Consider the following 12,424-nt stretch of genomic DNA (forward strand, 5'->3'; position numbering starts at 1 on the left):
TAGGATCTGAACATATGATCTTCCACCAATTAAACCAACTAGCATCAACTACAAGGAGTAATTAACACTACTAGCAACCCATAGGTACCAATCCCGGGCTTAGAGACAAGAATTGGATACAAGAGATGAACTAGGGTTTTGAGAGGAGATGGTGCTGGTGAAGATGTTGATGGAGATTGCCCTCTCCCGATGAGAGGAGCGTTGGTGATGACGATGGCGATGATTTCCCCCTCCCGGAGGGAAGTTTCTCCGACAGAACAGCTCCGCCAGATCCCTAGATTGGTTCCGCCAAGGTTCCGCCTTGTGGCGGCGGAGTCTCGTCCGGAAAGATGGCTTATGATTTTTTTTCTCATCGAAAGACTCCATATAGCAGAATATGGCCATCGGAGGGCCACTAGGGGGCCCACGAGGTAGGGGGCGCGCCCCCCACCCTCGTGGGCAGGGTGTGGCCCCCCTGGTGAACTTCTTGCGCTCAGTATTTTTTATATACTCTGAAAACGTCTTCCGTGAAGTTACAGGACTTTTGGAGCTATGTAGAATAGGTCTCTAATATTTGCTCCTTTTCCAGCCCAGAATCCCAGCTGCCGGCATTCTCCCTCTTTATGTAAACCTTGTAAAATAAGAGAGAATAGGCATAAGTATTATGACATAGAGCATAATTGGTTTGCTACCAATATTTGGCTTGCCAAATGTTGGCACTGCCAACTATTGGCAATACCGAGACTTGCCAACTATTGGCAACTTTATGTGAGAGAGACAAAACAACTCGTATCCAACCAAGTAGTTGCCAATATTTGGCACAATGCCAAACATTGGCATGCCAATTTTTGGCAGCAAACCAATTATGCTCATAATGTGTAATAACAACCCACAATGCAATAAATATCGATATAAAAGCATGATGCAAAATGGACATATCACCTCCCACTTATGATTACCCCCTCTCACAAGCATCTGCAACTACGAAAGAAGAATTAAGATAAATCTAACCATAGCATGAAACATATGGATCCAAATCAGCCCCTTATGGAATAACACATAAACTAGGGTTTAAGCTTCTATCACTCTAGCAACCCATCATCTACTTGTTACTCCATAATGACTTCCCTTAGGCCCAAGTATGGTGAAGTGTCATTTAGTCGATGTTCACATGACACCACTAAAGGAAGCAACAACATACGAATTAGAAAAATAACAAGTGCATATAACTAGCAGATAGGATCAAGAACTCAAATATATTCATGAAAACATAGAGGGTTCAGATCTGAAATCATGGCACTCGAGCCCTAGTGACAATCATTAAGCATAGCAAAGTCATAGCAAAATCAATCTCAGAACATAGTGGATACTAGTCATCAAGCCCTAACAAATTGACTCGATTACATGACAAATCTCATCCAACTCCATCACCGTCCAACAAGCCTACGAAGAAATTACTCACTCCCGGTGGTGAGCATCATGGAATTGTTTTTGGAGAAGGGTTGATGATGACCACGACGATGAATCCCCCTCTACGGAGCCCCAAAAGGACTTCAGCCTAGCCCTCCCGGTGAAGAACATGGGGTACCGACGGCTCCTTCTCGTAAAATGCGACAATTCTTTCTTGCTGATTTTTTTTCTTCGCAAGACTGTACTTATGGAGTTGGAATTAGGGCAAACAGAGGCCTATGGGACCCACAAGCTCACAGGGCATGCCCTGAGTCGTGTCTCCTAGGTGGCCCCCTCCAGTAGTTCCCTTCACCAATATTTTATATATATTCTAGAAATAATCTCCGTAAATTTTCAGTCCAATCCGAGAAATTTTATTTCTGGACAAAAGTAACACCATGGCAGTTCTGCTAAAAACAACATCAGTCTGGGTTAGTTTCATTCAAATCATGCAAATTAGAGTCCAAAACAAGAGCAAAAAGGTGTTTGGTAAATGACGGTGTCCTGGACTAGGGGGTACTCACCACGTCGTCTCTCGACCAGGTGGGTCTAGCCGAGGACCCCATGGCAGTTCACTAATGGGCCACTTTTGGCAGCCCATGACATACGAGGAAGATTTCACAAGACTTGTTGATCAAGACAAGGATTCCACTCCACCGACGTATTCGACTAGGACTCTTGTTATCCTTGGCCGCTGGTACATTATATAAGCCAGGGCCAGGCTAGTCGATAGATCATGTTCTAGATCATTAGATCTCAACACAATTACATTCGCCTAGCCCTATAGATAGGTCTCTCCTTACGATCTCGAGGTAGATCAAGCTTGTACTCGATACATCATCATCAATATGAACAAGAGTAGGATGTAGGGTTTTACCTCCATAGAGAGGGCCCGAACCTGGGTAAACATCGTCTCCTTCGTTCCTTCTACCATCGATCCGAGATCCACAACTCAGGACCCCTACCCAGATGTCTACTGGTTTTACCACCAACATTGGTGCTTTCATTGAGAGTTCCGCTGTGAGATCAATGAAAAGATCGATGGCTCGCCTGTAGATTGACAATAGTTTTTTTCTGGACAACGGATTTGTGTTCGCCGTTCCTGCCTCCTCGAGCGTCACTTTGACGATTGCTTCAATGGAATTGTGCGGAATTGGGTCTAAAACAACCCTGTAAAATTTCACCATGTTTCAATGGAGGAATCTCTGGCGATCTCCGATATACCGGATCCGTGTCGAATCTAGATGGGAATCTGGACGAGTTTGGAGCGGGGAGTTCAACGTCCAGCTCGAACGTCCTTGGGAAGATCCAACCATTGATCACCTGCGGGATTCCTATATCGACCACCCCTCAAAATTTCAGCTCGACCCAACCATTCAAACTCCGGGAATCGTCCAACGAGTGCATCAATTTTCGAATCTGTTTTCCACGCGAAAACAAATCCGACCCGAGTTCATCTTTTTCATGAATGGGTTATCGGACATCCTTTTTCAAGGAAACTTTTTCTAGAGTATTGTGTTTTGTTCCTAAAACATGTGCCCACAAATTTTGATATTTTTCTGAGGCGATCTTCACGGTCGCGTTGGTGTCAAACCAGCCCGACAATGTTGCACCACGGTTGCCGAGTTCAACCTCATTGGATCAGCACTTTGTTGAGTCGAGTTCAACCTCATCGGATCATCACTTTGGCGAGCCAACCAAGAGTTCGGCATCGCTTGGGCCAAATAATCTCAAGAGAACATCGTCACCCCATGGATTACATGGGGCAGGCACACTATCATCGTTGCACGGTTACTTCATCAAGCTGGCATCGACCGCGTCATAAATTTTGACCTATGTCGGCATCATCATGCCACCTCTTCTTCAAGCCAACATCCAACACGTCAACCTACTTCGACTCGTCGGCTGACATGGGCTTTGCCATCTCTTAATAAACCTACTCTGGGGACTTCGGCATCACATGCCGACCAACTTCGTCATCATTAGCTGGACCGGGGGCTTCGCCTCGCCGCATCGACTGTGTTGCGTCACCACTTCATCAAGCCAAGCTCCTCGTTTGGTCACCTCGGGCTTAATTCATCCTGCTCATTTCTATTGATAGTTAGGGCGTGTTCGGTAGCCCTCCGTGGCCGATAAATCCTCAACTCCAACTCTAGGAATCCAGCTCCAGTTTCTCATGATCGATCCCGGAGATACTGATCTGTTAGATGTCATCGCTTATCACTCGCACAAGGGAGCGAACCTGAAGCCCATAAAATCGCCCCTTTGTGGCCCATCAGGAGCAGGCTGGCAGTCCAAAAGGTGTGGAAAAGATGGGCTGGGCCATAAACTTGGTCGGGGACAGGAGGGGGACTCGCGACGGGAGAGATGATTCACGACAATAGAGACAACTGGGAGCGAACCGGTACGCCAAGAATTCACTTGACGGTGGCAGGGGCCGGTAATTATCTATCAACTCTCGATTCCAGTTTTGGAGGAGCTATGATTTCCTAACTAGACAACTCCACAGATTTTGCACTACGTTTTTAGCCAGCTTCTCTCACGTAAATCCTGGAGTGGAGCCGTTCGGCTGGACTCCTGGCCAGGAGTTAGAGGAGTTAGGAGTTGGAGGAGTACCGAACACACCCTTGTTGTTGCTCCTTTAGGATGTTTAGTAACTTTGTTCTAGCCTTCGAGGTCCGTGGTATATCATTCTTCCAATAACATGAACCATCCTTGGCGGAAGTTCTCATTGAACCAAAAGATCACAACAAGAGTGCTCTTGATGAGTTCTCCATTCTATATTTGTGACTGCCAATCCAACCTTTCTGCATGGATTATTCGGAAGAAATGTGTTGAACTTTGTTTGACATGTTAATCTATGCATCCACAACTCAAAAAAGCATGTGTTCCTTTGATGTCCCTCTTCAGTTGTATTCCGACCATCGTCTATCAATTGATAGTCATGAGTAGTTGTGCATTTGTGTTCATCGGTGCCTATTATTCCCGTGACCCGTCAAACAGTTTTATTTCAGAATGACTAGGAGAAACAAACTCCAGTACATCCATATCTAGGATTAGGTTAAAGTAGTTGTATTCCGTAGATCAAAATATCAATCTAGCTTTTGTTATGTTCTACCTTGGAGTATTACCTTCTTTATGTCAAGAATATAATGGGAATTGCACACTATCTTATGAATTCTTGATACAGTGATAGGCCTCGCCATCATCATTCATTCCTCGGTCTCCGTGTTGGTTGTAACCGGAATGCCAACAAATGAACTGTGATGTGTGAAACCAATACTCTTAGCAACCCCATTGCTTGGTGGTTAATGGACAATAATTTCATTTTTAGCATGTCGATTATTGAATTACCACACAAAAATTGATTGTGCTACCTAGTTCATGTTTATGGTGCACTCTTTTATCAGTGAGTTAGGATTGTGTCAATCCCTTACTCCTTTGATCATATCATCTTGGTCCTAAAAAGAAAGATTGTTCTCGAGCTTAGTAACATATCGATGGTTTGTGATTTTCCGAATATCTTCTCGAAAGTATTACTAGGTTGTCCCCAGACCGTTATCTTGAGTTCGTGATCAAGTTGGGTTTCCTCTAAACCACGCCTTCTCCGAGAATCTGTGTTGGATACCCTTGAGCTAGTTGGTTATGCTTAAATAACAATTTGGAAAGCTGGAAGATAAAAGCTTTGCCTAATGTAGTTCATTCAAAGGAATATCGTGTGTGTGTGTGTGTGTGTTGTGAAGGAAGATGGTATCTTCATCAATTGACCTTCGTGATCAATTGTTGGATCTATTGTCCGGCGGGGCAGAGATCATGCACGCATCTGTTGCGTGGCTGGATGGTGGTGGCTCTAGATGAGAGTCGGAGGGAGAAAATGAAGATTGGCTGCTGTTGAGAAACACGTGATTGACTGCTGAGAGAGAAGAGCGACGAGATAGATTTTCTAGAGACAAACGCCTAAGGAGATAAGGTTCAACAACGATGTGTGAATTACGGGGACACGCGTCGAGCAGCCAAGGCGGTCGACTCATTGACTGTAATTAGCCGATTGACAGGAAAGCTTTTCCTTATCATAGGAGGATGATTGGACGAATGGATGATGGGAACAAAAATGAAACATGAAACTGTGGTAGAGATAGGGATTTTCTACGGACAGTGTTTTTATACTTCATTAAAAGCAGATCTCGCATGTGAGGAAATGGAGTGACCAAACGTTGTTGTTGCAAAATAATGCCGGCTCGATCAATTCCCGCGCTTGCTCTCCTCCTTCCGGTTTGAGACGAATGCGGCCTCCGCTTCCCCTCCTCCCGCCGCACCTCCTCCGCCGCCTCGACGGCCGCACCCTCTCCACGCCGCTGCTCGACCCCCTCATCCGCACCACCTCTTCCTCGCCCTCCACCCCGCACCACTCCTTCTCCCTCTACCTCCTCCTCCTCCGCTCCGCGCTGCGGCCCTCCCACCTCACCTTCCCCTTCCTTGGCCGCGCCGCCGCTCGCCTCGCCTCCCCGCGCCTCGCCCTCTCGCTCCACGCGCACCCGCTCCGGCTCGGGCTCCTCCCCTGGGACATCTATGTCGCGAATTCACTCGTCCACATGTACGCGGCCTGCGCGCTCCCCGACCTCGCCCGCCGCCTATTCGACGAAATACCGCGGCCGAACCTTGTTTCCTGGAATGCCCTTCTCGATGGCTACGCCAAGTGCCACGACCTCCTCTCCGCCCGCTGCGTGTTCGACCGGATGCCCCAGCGGGACGTGGTCTCCTGGAGCGCCATGATCGACGGGTGCGTCAAGTGCGGGGAGCATCGTGAGGCGCTGGCGTTGTTTGAGATGATGGAGACCACGGGGGCTGGCAATGGTGTTAGAGCGAATGATGTCACAATGGTCAGTGTGATAGGCGCGTGTGCTCATCTGGGGGACCTTGGGCGGGGAAGGCAGATGCATCGGTACCTTCAGGAGCGTGGCTTCCTGCTGAACCTCAGGCTCGCCACCTCTCTTGTGGACATGTATGCCAAGTGCGGGGCAATCAGCGAGGCGCTTGAGGTGTTTCGGGTCGTGCCAGTGACCAGCACCGATGTTCTGATATGGAACGCTGTGATTGGTGGACTTGCAGTGCATGGGTTGAGCATGGAGTCGGTGGAGATTTTCCAGGAGATGCAACATTCTGGTGTTGTCCCAGATGAGATCACATACCTTGGTTTGTTAAGTGCTTGCGTACATGGTGGTCTAGTGGGTGAGGCCTGGAGATTATTTCACTCACTTGAAGCTCAAGGGCTCAGACCACATGTTGAGCACTATGCTTGTCTTGTAGATGTGCTTGGTCGAGCGGGCCGCTTGGAGGAAGCATACGGTGTTGTTAAGAGTATGCCAATGGAACCCAATGTGTCTGTACTTGGTGCTCTCTTGAATGCATGCCATCTGCATGGATGGGTAGAGTTGGGGGAGGTAGTCGGCAGGCAGCTTGTTCAATTGCAGCCAGATCATGATGGCAGGTACATTGGGTTGTCCAATATCTATGCTATTGCTAGGCGGTGGCAAGAGGCAAAGAAAGCAAGAAAGGTGATGGAGGAGAGAGGAGTGAAAAAGATCCCTGGGTTTAGCGAGATTGATGTCGGTGGAAGGCTCCACAGGTTTATTGCCCATGACAAGGCTCATTCTGGCTCAAGAGAGATATATGCGTTGCTTAATCTTATAACGGTGGAGATGAAAATGAAGGATGATGTTGCCATTCCAGAGTACTTCTTACATACAGATAGGACAATGGGTGCCTAATGGATCTCTCAAAAGTAAGTTCTGCAGCATTCTGATCATGCATTCTGCCTGAATCAGGGGAAATTCATTGTAGCTCTTGGTTCTGGTTACTTATGCAGACTTGGTTTGTGTTGAAAATTTGACTGCCAAACATAACCTAGTTGTGTGGAGATCCATCAAGAGCCAGATATTTGAAGAGGAGATGAAATACATTTGTGCGCTGCTACAGGAAGCAGAGCTATAGAAGAAGTATGACGTGCGCATATAGTCTTGAGATTCTTTGAGCTGCCAGCGGAAAAGTGCATTCTGTTGCTGGACAGCAATCAGAGAGTACCAAACATCTTCAGTAACTGTTTCACCTATGGCTTCTGCTTGTATGGATTATTGTTCATCAGATAGATAGATAAGGGCAAGAACATTCCAAAGACCACTGACTATTTATGCCAGATGGTGCTGAACCATGTCGTAGAGATTTCATCAATATACATTACAAGTATGCTTCACAAATTGATACACTGGCCATAGTTTTTCTCAAGAATCTGCAGTTGTAGAAATGTACCAATTGCTAGGATCATGTGCCAGAACTGTGTATGTAGCCTGTGCTGAGCTTTGCCCGTTAACGAGATCTCTGGTTGTGTATAGCGCTCAAAGGTGAAACCACACTGCACTTATTCCTATTTTATTTTTTTAATCTTGGTTCCCAAAATTCGTGTTGCTTAGTTATATATTTCTATCAGGCCAAACATCCGGAGCATGCTATATTTCATATGCGATTTGTGCTATGAATAGTGAAATTATTTTCCTGAAAGTCATATGGTACTTTACTAAAGAAACAATGTTTTGTTTAATACAGAGTACACAAAGAGCAGTTAGCAAAATAACATGACCTGTGAATCCACCTTTTTTCCCCACATTTTCTCCTTTTTTTCTTGTTTTATAATAACCTCTCTTCACATTATCAATTTAATTTTGTAAAAGTTAGAACACATTAATTCTATTTTTTATGGATATACACAGGCAAATTCTACCTCCCAATTGATCTAGTACTGAAAAGGGAACTTTACATATCAGCTGTGTCAGTGCAGAAAAATAATTAAGTTCATCAGAGAGATGCATACAGGGTGCAAATCTTGCAAACACAGGAACCAATAAGCTACATGCACCTCCTTAAAATTCTTATTTGGCACTAGAAACAATTCAAAATTCAGTCAGCAAAAATGCGAATTCCATGTTAAACTGTACACCAATATTTCTACTTCAAAAAGGACTTCTTCAGTTTTGATTTTCCAGCTCTTGTGAAAACATGTAATGCCGAACTATGTGGCAAGTGGACACTGCCTGTGCGTGACCTCACAAACCCAGGCATAGCCATTATTTAGTGATGATAGCATTAGGCTTGCCGCTTGCCAAATCTCCTGTTTTTAGTTATCATGTTCTCTGAATTGTATGGTAAACAGCAACTCAAGTGGCATTTCAGCCGTTGCTGTTTTTGCTAATATCTCTGGATGTCAAAGTCATAAAGAGGAACATCTCATCCATATTTTGAGTCATTGTGTTCTCACAAGCTTGGGTGTCCACTTGTGCCATGTAAGCCATCTACCATCTCCAGCTTTAATACCAGCGATCCTCCTCTTCAGATCAAGGCCTTTCCTTTTTTTCTCATCACTAGCCAATTCTTTTGAATGGCTTATCAGGGGATGCTCTGGTGTTCCAAGGTCACTGCTATCGACAATCTTCTGCACCATCTCCAGCACCTCGCTCATCTTAGGTCTATACCTTGCATGGCGCACCAGGCACTTGTTTGCCAGCGAGGCAATCCTGACTGCCGACTTCATGTTGTAGTTCCCTTCGAGCCTTGGATCCATTATGGTTTCAAACTTCTTGGTGTCGGAGGAGTAGGGCTTCACCCATTCCACAAGGTTCTGTTCACCCCTCGGTCTGTTCCGGTCCAGAGGCCTCCGGCCTGTGAGGAGCTCGTAGAGAACCACTCCATAGCTCCATATGTCATTCTTACTGCTGAGGCGTCCTGTATGGATATACTCAGGAGCTGCATACCCTATAGTACCCACCACCTGTTTGGTATGTCAAATGAAAAGAGAAATTTAACTTTTTATAGGTAACAAATGTCAGGTATCTAGAGTTAAGCTGCAAACAGAGGCTACTTTTACTTGCAAATTTGTCATCACATGTGATAAAATGCTACAATTGGAAATCAGCCAGAAAAGTTAGTTGATTTTAACCAACCAGCAGGGTTAGCTGACTTTCCTAACCGGTCTTCCTACACTAGCATGTTAACTAACCCGGAAGTGCCTAACTGCCTACCTTTGTTCTGCTTGTGTATCTAGGATGATGGTATTGTCCATTTCTTATTTCACAGGCCAATAATCTTTTGGAAGTACTTGCTGACTGCTAAGCATCCATTCACGTGGAGGAGTTTTCTTTTAACCACTCCTGGTTTTGGGTTTGTCTGACAAGTACGGAAGGCCACAATATGAACTATTCTTGCTACTGACTACCAAGTACCTACTGAACCGATCATACTTGGGTGAACTTGCAAAGCTGCCTCTGAAAGTCACAGTATGCTATTCAATATGTCAGCATTGCGCCATGGAATTGAGAATAGTGCCATCACCCATCAGGTGCTGGACAATGAAGATGGGCTCGTTACATACCGCTGTTGAAACATGGCTTCCCTCTTGCGGCCCCAGTCTAGCCAAGCCGAAGTCCGACAGTTTTGCGTTCCAGTTCTCGTCGAGCAGGATGTTTGAAGGCTTCAGATCACGGAATATTATCTGGAAGAACATATTCATATATGGCAGATGATATCAGGACTGGGTAAAAGGCAAGAGACTCCAAAATAGGTCATGCTTCTATGATCTTATCTTTCACCAATCAATCATAGCATTTGAATGAGTTGCCGCATGCCTATGACGATGCTTACCTTGAATTCGGAATCTTCGTGCAGGTACTTGAGACCACGAGCAGTGTCGAGTGCTACTCTCAGCCTCATTGCCCATGAAGCGGGCTTTGGTGATCTTGTTGACAGGTGATCAGCTAGGCTTCCGTGAGGCATGAATTCGTAGACGAGCAGCAACTGAATCCCCCTCTCGTCGTCCTCTGCGCAGTAGCCGATGAGCTTCACCAGGTTGGGATGATCCACCACCCCAAGAAAGTTCACCTCGGTCACCCATTCCTTATGTCCCTGGATGACGAATCAAAACATTGGTGTTATCATCTGCATCAAGCCATCCAGATTATGGATGGTTTTTCGGGTGGATGATCGGATCACCGCCATGGATGAGCTCTGACACCATGTTTATGCTAAGTTGGGTGGAGCTGGAAGCAATGCATGCGGAAAAGAAGAGAATGTCACCTGGAGGCCTTTGCGTCCGAGCTGCTTGATGGCGACATCGAGGCTTCGGCGCGGCTCGAGGGTGCTCCGGATGGTGCCGCGGTAGACGCAGCCAAAACCGCCCTCGCCGATCATGAGTGCACGGCTGAAGCTCCGGGTGGCGCTCTTGAGCTCCTGGAAGGTGAAGATGCGGAGGTCATTGTTGGGCCGCTGCGGCAGCGACAGCTGCCGGTACCGGCCAAAGGACTCGACGCTGATCTCCGACGAGACGGTGAGCGAGCAGCACTCTGAGCCCGACCGCCGTGCGTCATGGTCCGTGGAGATGCTGCTGTTGGAACGCGCCGACTGAGACCGTGCAGGCACCTGCAGCTCCTCCTTGTCCTGCTCCTTGTCCCAGCTCGCGAACCGGAAGCACTGCATCGCGCTTCTTCTGCTTTGACCCCCTCCTGCTCTGCAATAACATGACAGCATCAAAGGTGCAGACTTTCAGCTACTATAGTAATCAGTTTCAGACGGCGGTAAAGGCAAGCTCTCGGATCTTGGAAGCACGGATTGTGAAGAAGACCAGGCGCAGAAAGCAGCGCCATTATTCTAGTACAACCAGAAGGAGGGAGGGAGAGAAACCTTGAAGGCGTCAAAAGAAGAAAACTAACGGGGTTTCAGAAGAGGCAAAAGAGATTGGCACTTTTCAAATAAAGATGAGATCCTACTGGATCAATCAATTACTAATGCAAAAGACGCACCAATCTAAATAAGGACGGTCGACGAAAGGAAGCCACCAGGACCAGAACACACACCCATGGAGACGATCAGCCAGACAGAAACCGCAAGATCTTTCAAGCCAACAACCGACCAACCAACTGCTCAACCTTCTTCTCCAAAACCAACCCAAGAGAAGTTGAAATGAAAGACACGAAGCTCTCTTCACGGGACGGGTCGTTTCCTGCTCACCTGGGCAAAAGCCACCTAGCTGAGCCTCCCCCACATGGGGTTGGGAGGAAGAAGACGCGGCTGCTTCTGGTTCAGGGTACGGGATTTGGATATTGGATTGCGTAGTTAGTAGGTCAATGGATGGCCGGCCCCTGCTTCGGGCTGTCTCTTTCTGCTTGGTTGGTCGCTCGCTGCTCGCTTGCTTGCTTTGGGAGCTGGGACGAGGGGAGGGGACGCGAGAGAAACGTGAGGGTTTGGATCGTGATGGGTGCAGGTGTTGAAATAAGCACGGCGAGGAGAGGGAAATGGCAACTGACAAATCGCAGGAACAAGAACTTTCATCAGGGTTGTGGGGTAGTAAAACTAAAAGAGTAATCAAAGTTCAAAAGAAGAAAAGACTACCAAAATAGTAATCACCAGTGGAGCGCATGGTTCCGTACATGATGTACTTGCTGTTCGGATCTCTCAGAAAGCAACATTTGTATATGTTTTCCCAAGTAACATTGTGATTTTCTCCATTTAGTCGTTTTCATCTTGATGGACGGTAGTCTGAAGGAACACATGGCTAGAAGTCTTGCTCAACTTGTCAAAGTACTCTTGAGAAAAAAAAAATACAAACATTATGATCGAACGTTTTGAAAAAAAAACTAGAAATACACACACTCACTTATTGGTGGCAAACACGAAAACTTTGAAAAGACCCGCACAATGGTCTGGTCTGACTTGGCTAACTACTGGAGGTTGCAACACGAGTCAGGACAACGATTATCACTGCTGGGAGGCGGCAACCAAGTCAAATATAACTCGCTTTCACATCTGGTTTCAGCGACTTTTGCACATGTGTTTTCACTCTTCTTCGTTGACTTGCGGATTTCATTTTAGTAAAGTATATTTTTCATCTCTCAATTCTGGATGAACTCTATATTTAGTCTTTTAACTTTAAAACCAGACAACTTATACCCCTAAC

The 12,424-nt window shown here is 46.4% G+C and overlaps 2 protein-coding genes across 4 annotated transcripts; one reads left to right on the top strand and one right to left on the bottom strand.

Annotated features, from left to right (window-relative positions):
- The first annotated feature begins 5,579 nt into the window (after positions 1-5,579).
- LOC125506055 (pentatricopeptide repeat-containing protein At5g08305-like) lies at positions 5,580-7,713 on the top strand. Its single transcript, XM_048670935.1, has one exon. It carries the CDS (start codon positions 5,712-5,714, stop codon positions 7,194-7,196), a length of 1,485 nt encoding a protein of 494 aa, XP_048526892.1. The 5' UTR covers positions 5,580-5,711; the 3' UTR covers positions 7,197-7,713.
- Positions 7,714-8,197: 484 nt separating this feature from the next.
- LOC125506065 (serine/threonine-protein kinase PCRK1-like) lies at positions 8,198-11,928 on the bottom strand. Of its 3 annotated transcripts, none has more exons than XM_048670946.1 (5): positions 11,479-11,928; positions 10,549-10,978; positions 10,117-10,377; positions 9,848-9,967; positions 8,198-9,247 (listed from the first exon to the last, which is right to left on the bottom strand). In XM_048670946.1, the coding sequence occupies exons 2-5, from the start codon at positions 10,945-10,947 to the stop codon at positions 8,723-8,725; spliced, it is 1,305 nt and encodes a 434-aa protein (XP_048526903.1). In that variant the 5' UTR covers positions 10,948-10,978; positions 11,479-11,928; the 3' UTR covers positions 8,198-8,722. The 3 variants fall into 3 exon arrangements, with proteins under 3 accessions (XP_048526903.1, XP_048526909.1, XP_048526916.1); XM_048670952.1 differs by having other exon boundaries at positions 11,271-11,483; XM_048670959.1 differs by lacking the exon at positions 11,479-11,928 and adding an exon at positions 11,152-11,172.
- Positions 11,929-12,424: the final 496 nt, after the last annotated feature.

The sequence above is a fragment of the Triticum urartu genome, chromosome 1, assembly GCF_003073215.2.
Source record: "Triticum urartu cultivar G1812 chromosome 1, Tu2.1, whole genome shotgun sequence".
Lineage (NCBI taxonomy): Eukaryota > Viridiplantae > Streptophyta > Magnoliopsida > Poales > Poaceae > Triticum > Triticum urartu.